We start from the raw sequence: 9,092 nt of genomic DNA, 5'->3' as shown, positions 1-9,092 counted from the left end.
CACACAGTAAACTGATTGACCTGATGGATTTATGAAAATTAAAGGAAAAACCCTAAATAAGTCAATGAGTGCGGATACAGGTCACTGCATTGATCTGCTAAGTATCAACATGATGTGATTCATATGCTACGGTCTTCAGTCACCAGATTTCAATATTCTAGTGAGCCTGCATGTGACATCGGAAGGGGAGCCAAATCTGAAAGTCTTGTTGACTTGTTGTTGTTGTTTTCTGACTGACCTCGCGGCCCACAAGAACAGCTCAAAGTCACGTCCCTGCCCAACACGTGTGTTATTGCTATTTCTCATTCCTGCTGTTTGCTGTCAACAGTTAATTCTCACCATCCCCAGAGCAACAGGTGGGCTGCACCTGCTGTCGACAGATAACTGAATCAAATTCCTCATAGTTCCTCACAGATCAGAGGTTATGAAATTAATATTTGTTTTAGTTACTTGCTGTCAAGCTGTAGCTAGAAGTTTTACCTCTTCTGGACATTTGGGCTTAAACTATTCTGACCTTTTCTCTTTGCTCACCGACTGAAATGCAAATGACCCGATCACATTTATGAGTTTGAAGCTGTTTCTGGGTTGTTTCTCTTGTTGAGGGCATAACTTGGGTTTAGTACTGAATGTATATTAATCATTGTATCAGATCTGTGCACTTTAGACTTCTCAGTAAGAAGTTCCTGGGATTAAACCCACTGGCCTGGACCTTTCGGTGTTGAGCTTTCATATTATTTCCTTGCCTGCGTGGGTTTCTTCTCAGTTCATCGGGTTAGGTTCAAATGGAAACTTTGGAAAATTGTATTTCATTGCCAATATGTTTCCTGCTGGGACCAGAACAAAAGGTTTCTCGGGTGCGTAAACCTTTTTTCCTCCATTAAATGGAAACTCTAAAATTGCCTGTAGGTGTAAATGAGAATATCATTAAAAGTTTTTGTCAGTTTTTTGTTTGAAAATTGTAAACTCTGCCGAGTGCTCATGATCCTCTCTGTCTTTCTGAACGGTAATACAAATGTGAATGAATCATTTCCCCTCAGGACATCCAGACTGTTAGAAAGCAGTGTCCAGGTACAGGATGTATAATAAAGATGTGAATTACTGGGGATGTTTCTGATAACTATCCTCACCCATTTCAAGTTGGAATGGATGAACTGATGAATAAACTCACTGTACTGTAAAAGGTTTTTCTCTTTATAAAACTTGTTTGACCTCCACTGTCTCACGGAAAACCACCAAATGTTTTTCAGCGTCTTTCAGCTCATTGTTTAGGTTTTACAGAAGTGTTGGTTCACTCTCACGGCTCTAATCAACCCCGTCTTCAGCAAAAAAAGCTCTGATAAAGCGACTATACTCTTCCTGCTCAGCACCAGACAGAGAAGGTTAGCGACTAGCTTGAGAGGAAAGTGGAACATTTGTTAAACAGCCAGATATATTTCTCAGGAGTAGGTGTAAACCAAAACAGAGCTAAAAAGAGAGTAAATATTGGACTTACAATTATCAGGTCGCCAGAAACTCAACTCTGTGTCTGCTGGATGTATAAATAGGGAACTGTTGTGCTACTACATTTGCCACAGCAACTTTACAAGGCAATAATGTGTCAATGTTACGCTTAATTCACACCGGGTAGTGGCGAAGTGCGCCTCGCTGCAAAAAGAGGAGATATTGGCGGCCGGCAGGCGTATTCAAGTGTCTCAAGCAGGCAGAAATTCTTTGTAATAGGTTGAGATGTCACAGGAATCACAAGAATCTGTTTAATGAGATAATTAAAACTATTCCGCACTGTTAGTTTGGCCGCAGAATGATTGCATGGCAGCTTGTCGCCCTTCGGTCTGTGAATTCGATGTTACAGCTTGTTGTGCTGCTTGTTGTGCTGCTTGTTGTGCTGCTTGTTGTGCTGCTTGTTGTGCTGCTTGTTGTGCTGCTTGTTGTGCTGCGTGTTGTGCTGCGTGTTGTGCTGCTTGTTGTGCTGCTTGTTGTGCTGCGTGTTGTGCTGCGTGTTGTGCTGCTTGTTGTGCTGCTTGTTGTGCTGCTTGTTGTGCTGCGTGTTGTGCTGCTTGTTGTGCTGCGTGTTGTGCTGCTTGTTGTGCTGCTTGTTGTGCTGCGTGTTGTGCTGCTTGTTGTGCTGCTTGTTGTGCTGCTTGTTGTGCTCCCCCCAAGTGGCCAGAAATTGATTGCAGGTTTAAAACGGACTAGTTTTGGACTTCCTCTGTTTGTTCCACCTGTTTGTAAATCTTAGGTTTCTTTGATTTTGGCCAAGCTGTGTATTCCAAAACACATTTATTTGAGTATTGAGTCAGCCAACTCTAAATAAAATGTGTTATTCACGCTTGAGAGTCCACAGTCCGTGGGCAGATTGAGAAAAATCACCTAATGTCCTCAACAATGGTTAGACTGAAACCAGCAGAGAAACTAATTTGAGCAGGGCGGTGTCTCCTGCAGAACTCTCAGGAATATGTCGTACGTGAACTGAGGAAGATGTGGTTGTGAATGAAATAGCCTGGTTGTTGTGAATGAAATGTTAAATTGGTGTCTCAGTTATTAAAAGTGGGAAGAGAGAAACATGACTCATGCAGCCTCGAGCACAATCAAAGCTTCCTGCTCCTCCATCTACGTCTCTGCTGATGGACCCGAAGCAGGCGGCTCCATAACAAGCGATCAATGTAGTGAACCGGGATAACTCAAGCATAGGATTAAAAATACAATATATGCTACAGCAGCAGTCATTTGTCCATCCATATTGTGTGTGAACACTCATCCTTTGCATTGTTACAGGGGTTATATAAGAGGTAAAATCATATCGCAATGTGGCTGCTGAGCTAAACATTCAGTGGAAGTGCATACTTTTATTTCAAAGTAAACCTCTGGATTTTACTCAGTATTAGAAGTGAAGAGGTACGTGTTGTTTTTGTTCTCATTTCCAACTGTCCCAGTTTCATTTAATGCATCACTGCAATCTATTGTCTAGATTAATCGATTAATCATTTGGTCTATAAAATGTCAGAACATTGTGAGAATTGTCCATCCCAGTTTCTCACAGTCCATGGTTATGTTTTTAAATGTCTTGTTCTGTCAGTCCAAAACCCAAAGATATTCAATGGAATATGACATAAAACAGATAAAAGCAGGACATCTCCATATTTCAGAGGCTGAAAACAGCATCTTTGGTCATTTCTGTATGAAAATGAAGAACGATTAATCGATTATCAAAATAGTTTGTAGTTTGCAGTTGCTCTACTATACATACAAGGAATATGTTTTAGAACGAAGCGAAACAAAAGTCAACATAAACATTTAGTTATCATGTACGTAGTAGGTGGAAGAAGATAAATATATATTCAAAAAGTGTATAAATATAAACAATACAAGTTAGACTGTAGTACAGTAGTGCAATGGTGCAGAGTGCAAATAGGCTGGAATAAATATTGACAGGCTGCTTTATATGCGTGACGTAGGTGGATGTGTACAGTATATACAGTATACATGTCAGCATACAGTATATACAGCGGCGTATCTCTGATATAGAGTTCAGGATAATTATTATTTTAATTTGCAGGTTAATTATGATGCTGTTCAAGTTTCACGGCACAGGCACAAACAAGTAGAAACGTTTTTGAAAGCTGGGTCCCATGCACATCAAATTCAAAACAAATTTCAAAGGGAAAAAGCTGATTTGTGTATGTGTGGGAGCTGCTTTGATTTCTACTGAAGAAAGAATAAAAAGGCTGTTGAATGCCAGCGCTGTTTGGTTTTCTTGTTCATTTACAACAGAAAGCTCTGACTGAGTCATCAAGTTTAAATGCAGCAGAGGCTGCAGATGCCATTCTGGGGTAATAATGGAAAAGTAATACATGAAGTTACTGCTGATCTACTTGGAATACTAAACTAAGCAATGTTCTCAGGCTTGCTGGGTGACCGAAGCACATCATTGCTCTTATTTAATCCTGAATTGATTCTAATCCAATACAGATTTCCAAGTGTATAATGACAACAATCTTATTGTCAGACACCAGAAAATAATCAGCAAATTGTCTTAATGCTTATTCAGCTCCATATAAATGACTCATCCGTTTAAAACCCTCCATTCTCCATCCGAGTAACGAGTACAACAAGTAACATTACTTAATCAGTAACGATCCCTTGCAGCGCTGCTGTTGTTGTTGTTGACTTTTTGAGGCACATTTTGCCCAGCAACTTTTACGGGATGACTCACCCAAGGCAGCTGTTACGCATGACAAAAAGAAAAAAAAATCAAAGGATAAGGTGGAGCGAGCCGATGACAGGAGTCAGATAAAAAGGTGTTTGGCGGCGGGGAGCGACTATTTGAGACGGAGAAAGGGCCACATGATGCTGCACATCGGGACCATGCAAACCACGTCCAGGCTGCTCAGCGACGCGCTACTCTGCGCACTGCTGCTGCTCTCCAGTGCCGCTGGAGCCGAAGTGTTGGACACCGAGTCCGAAGAGGAGCTGAGCCCCAGAGCCTTGCGGGACTTCTATCCCAAAGGTCCGAACCTGACCAGTGAGAAGCAGCTGGTAAGTCTCACTTCACTTCTATTGCACTGCAGCCATTCAAAACGACGAAGCAACTTTAAATCTATTCAACAACCAAAATAAAAGTTGTATCATTTTATTTATTTATTATATATTTATTTATTTATTTGATCAAATAGGATTTTTTTTAATATATTTTTTGCATGTTACTTTGAATTGCAGTTATTATTTGTTTAACATTATTGATATACATAACTATTGAACTCCATCACCTTGAAATAGACCAATCTCAATTCAGATATGGATGCATTTAAGATTTAAGATTTTCATTTTATTATAATAGGTCGATAACTTCTGTCTTGTGCAGATGATTATATATTTGACATTTTATCTCATCGATTTGTTCCATTGTAAATTAAGATTTGCAACTGTTTACATATAACATATTTCTATTGGACATTACAATAGTTGTTATTATATTTGTATATGCTAATCATTTTTGCAATTTGCCATGTGTATGTGCGTCACTGAAATGACAAATGCACGATTATTAAGAACTTTTAGTTTCTGATGTATCTGCCTCCCGACAGCTCGGAGCTCTCCAAGAAGTTCTCGAAAAGCTGCAAGCTAAACGATTGCCTTCATGGGAGAAGAAATTTGGCCAAGTTCCAACGGTATGTCCAAACTTAAACACGTTGTATTGATTGATGCTGTGTTGATGCATGTCGCAGCAGAGAGGGGGAAATGAATGAACCCTCTGCTGTTGTTGCTTCTCCCCCAGTGTGATGTCGGGGAGCAGTGCGCCGTGAGGAAAGGCGCTCGGATCGGCAAGATGTGCGACTGTCCCCGGGGAGCCTTCTGCAACTTTTTCCTGCTGAAGTGCTTATGAGCTTCGCCGGATCTGTAGCATTGAGAAGTGGAAAAGAAAAAAACTCTCACTCGATTCCTTTGTAATTACTGTCATATTTTTTATGATACAGCTGAGGAGCAGGTGGGGTGACTGCCCAACCCGTGCGAAAAAGAACTATAGTAGTTCTATAATAAGTAACCTATATATTTTAAAACTATATCATATCACAGAAAAGCTATAGACAGGAGATGATCATATACTATAAAGACCCTTAAAGTTAAATATTCAGAACCACCTCACGTCTGTAGGAAAGCCACAGGATCGTTGTTATGATACAGTAGGATCTTATAAATAACCCACAATGCACAATAAAGTCACCGCAGGACCACATACACACTGTAAAGTCTGAACAGCAATATTATGACACTATTATAATGATTCTTCGTCTGGGCAAATCCAAAATCTGTCGTTTGAACTTTAACTATTTTCTTTCAGATGAATGTTTTGTTTGTTACATTGATTGTTACAATTTCTTTCAAGTACTTTTACTTGTAATGGAGTATTTTTACATTGTGTTATTACTACTTCTGTGTATCCACCAATCATGGTAATAAACATCATTATTGTTTTGTAAAGCAGTGGAGTGGCCGCATATTCTTTATTATGTTTGTTATGCAGAATCACTTATACAACGCGCATGTTTTCTGTTTTTTATTGATAAAAAAAAAGAAAAGACGATGTTAAGGAGCCCAGTTAATATTTGAACAATGACGTGGATGTGACTGCAATCTGTGACGTCACACCTCCCGGGGGTGGGGGGTGCCATGCATTCTCAATCACAAGAGGGTGCTTAAAATTAAAATCTCAATTCCGCTGCAGAGGAAGTAGTTATGAATCAGAGTGACTGTCCCACACTGAGCCTCCAGCTCCAGGCTGTCGATCACATCATATGCATGAAAGAAGATTAATGTGCAGCAGATGGATTCAGATTTAAACTAACCTCAAACCAAAGAAAACAATGCAGATAAACTCATCTTCAAGCTTTAATATCAACATATCCAAAAGTGTGTGTCAGTTTCAACCTAAATTGCCTCTTCTTCCCCCAAAAATGTGTTTTCTTGTTGTTACTTTACTTGGATGTTTGAGCTTCACTGTGCAGAATGATGTCCACATACATCCGCTGAAGTGTCTCTGTGCTCACCTAATAATAAATCTGAGTTTATGATGTACTCGTACACAAGCATTCTTGGGGACATCACAATTTTGAAGCAAATCTTGGTCCAATTGCAACTTGATGAGGAAACTTCCACACATATCTCGTCATAGCTCTACTCTCAGATATCAGAGGGAACAAAATGCCCACATGATAAATAAAGTATTTTATTATTGTGAAAACTATTTCAGATACAAATAATCATTCAAATTCTGCTTTAAATGATTCTTTTTTAAAAACTTAATAAAATCATTGTAAATATCTTAAAACATGTCTGAGGTGTTTTTGGAGCTTGAACTGAAATGTGTACGATCATGAGTTCATAACGTACAACTCTTCAGACAACATGAGATAAATCACAGAAAACCATAACAACAATCTGCCTCAGCCTTTCTTAATGGACCACATTTGCAAGAAAAAATTATGAATTATCATTTAATTCAGTAAGAAATATAAGTACATTTACTCATGTACTTGTACTTCCCTTAAGTATTTTTTTGCTACTTTTTATAATATAACATTCTGAAAAGGGGCCATTTTACATCATAAATTACTTTTACTCGTAATGGAGTATTTTTATACTGTGGTATTACTTCTGTGTTTCCACGCTCCGTCCTCTCACCACGTTGAGCTTGTCGTGTGGAGTGTCGTCATGTGTGGCACACGGACAACTGACACTATAAACCCCTGACAACAACACACCACTGCAATGGAGTTAATCAATAGGGTCAAACTATGAAACATGTATCATCAACACTGAACAGTAATAATACATCGAATTACATTTTTCTAGACTCCTCCCTGATGTTTTAGTTGACTTGAGATTTTGATTCTCTGTGTTTGTTGCAGCATCATCGTGTTCATCCTCAGCCCGTCCTCCCAGCTCCCTGTCAGCCGTCATCAATAGTGCAGAGGAGACAAGTACACAATGTGGACTTAGACCATTCTGTGTGTGTGTGTGTGTGTGTGTGTGTGTGTGTGTGTGTGTGTGTGTGTGTGTGTGTGTGTGTGTGTCTGTGTGTGTGTGTGTGTGTGTGTGTGTGTGTGTGTGTGTGTGTGTGTGTCTGTGTGTGTCTGTGTGTGTGTGTCTGTGTGTGTGTGTGTGTGTGTGTGTGTGTGTGTGTGTGTGTGTGTCTGTGTGTGTCTGTGTGTGTGTGTCTGTGTGTGTGTGTGTCTGTGTGTGTGTGTGTGTGCTTTGGACACCCACACACATTCATGGTGCTTGGGGTGACAATAAGACTATTTATCTTACTTCCTGATCAGCAATACTTTCTCCAGACAGCGAGGATTTGTTATTGATTCCTCGGGGGAATTACTTCCGATTCCGGTAGAGATAGCAGGAGTATAAGTAGGACAGTTCAAACCTGCAGCAATCGCCCATCGGAGAAATGCTTGTTGGTGTTCGATCATTTGACAGAGAATTACAGATAGAGATGGTGACGTTAACACTGAGTGGAGAGCGATTGAGAGTGTGATGGGTGGAGATACAGAGCAGTCTGAAATAGAGAGTGCTCCCTGAGAACGACATTGTTGGGTGTAAACCGCTCAGTAACACTAATATGAGAACACATGAACATAGAGCTCTACTTTATTTTACTTTGCACATGTAACATGATGGCTATGACTCTGATTATTAATCTAATGATTATCACTGCTCATGAAAAATGTTTACGAAGAAGAGAGGTTGTGTGGTTAAGAAGAATACCATATCAATTCAACGTCGTGGTTTGATTCCAGTTGTCGAGCGTTGTTGGATGTCATACCTCTCTCTCACTCTTACTCTCCAGTAAAGGAAAATAGCAACAATATCATCTGAAATAAAAATTAGGAGAGTTCAGTCTGTCCAGTGAAAACAGTGAACATTACAGGTAGAATAAGGAGCCTTAAAAGTACCACCAAGCACAACAAAGCAAATAGGCAAGTACTAAATAATAGTAAAGTACCAAAGTATCACAAAGTTCCATTAGCATTACCTTAACACATCACATGCTTCTATAAAAGGACCATAATGCACCATTTAGTGCCACAAATCCCACCACAGAGTTGATGGTTTATGATATTTGCAAAGATCTTGGTCGTTTGTTTTGTTTGTTGGAAGTGTGTGTTACAATGGATACAGTACGTTGCAGTACTTTGAAGTTTATGTAGTAGTTTAAAAGTTTATTTTGTAGTTCTTTGGTGTAGATTGTGATACTTTTTTACATTTTATGTTACAATGCACTTTGATTATTTGTTTTGGTGTGTGATACTTTGGCAACATATTGGAGTTGCTTCCGACTCTGTTGGGCAAGCTCGGGCAAATTAAAGCGTTACAACAATACTTCAGATATGTATACTGCATCAGTGCTTAACAGTGTTTGTACAATGAGCCAAACTTATCATTTGCTCTCCCATCATAAGACCACAGCAGAATCTGCTGCAGTTTTAAATGTATGCATTTCAATGACCCTCATTATTTAAAACAGCTCATGGTACCTTTCTCCTCCAGTCACCTATTGAGACTCTACACAGATTCTGTTTCTGCAGTCTGTGAATCAA

At 39.5% G+C, this 9,092-nt stretch overlaps 1 protein-coding gene across 1 annotated transcript; it reads left to right on the top strand.

The window, feature by feature from the left end:
• Window positions 1-4,286: 4,286 nt before the first annotated feature.
• cart3 (cocaine- and amphetamine-regulated transcript 3) lies at window positions 4,287-6,069 on the top strand. Its single transcript, XM_029460799.1, has 3 exons — window positions 4,287-4,533; window positions 5,082-5,165; window positions 5,273-6,069. Exons 1-3 carry the CDS (start codon window positions 4,342-4,344, stop codon window positions 5,378-5,380), a joined length of 384 nt encoding a protein of 127 aa, XP_029316659.1. The 5' UTR covers window positions 4,287-4,341; the 3' UTR covers window positions 5,381-6,069.
• The last annotated feature ends 3,023 nt before the right edge of the window (window positions 6,070-9,092 follow it).

The sequence above is a fragment of the Cottoperca gobio genome, chromosome 3 (assembly GCF_900634415.1).
Source record: "Cottoperca gobio chromosome 3, fCotGob3.1, whole genome shotgun sequence".
Taxonomy (NCBI): domain Eukaryota; kingdom Metazoa; phylum Chordata; class Actinopteri; order Perciformes; family Bovichtidae; genus Cottoperca; species Cottoperca gobio.
This window is presented reverse-complemented; position numbering and strand designations above follow the sequence as displayed.

Excerpts from the sequence above, each read along its gene's own strand:
- cart3 (XM_029460799.1), top strand. The coding sequence starts at position 4,342 with ATGATGCTGCACATCGGGACCATGCAAACCACGTCCAGGCTGCTCAGC. Across the intron at positions 4,534-5,081 it reads TGACCAGTGAGAAGCAGCTG|CTCGGAGCTCTCCAAGAAGT; the intron begins GTAAGTCTCACT and ends GCCTCCCGACAG. Across the intron at positions 5,166-5,272 it reads AATTTGGCCAAGTTCCAACG|TGTGATGTCGGGGAGCAGTG; the intron begins GTATGTCCAAAC and ends CTTCTCCCCCAG.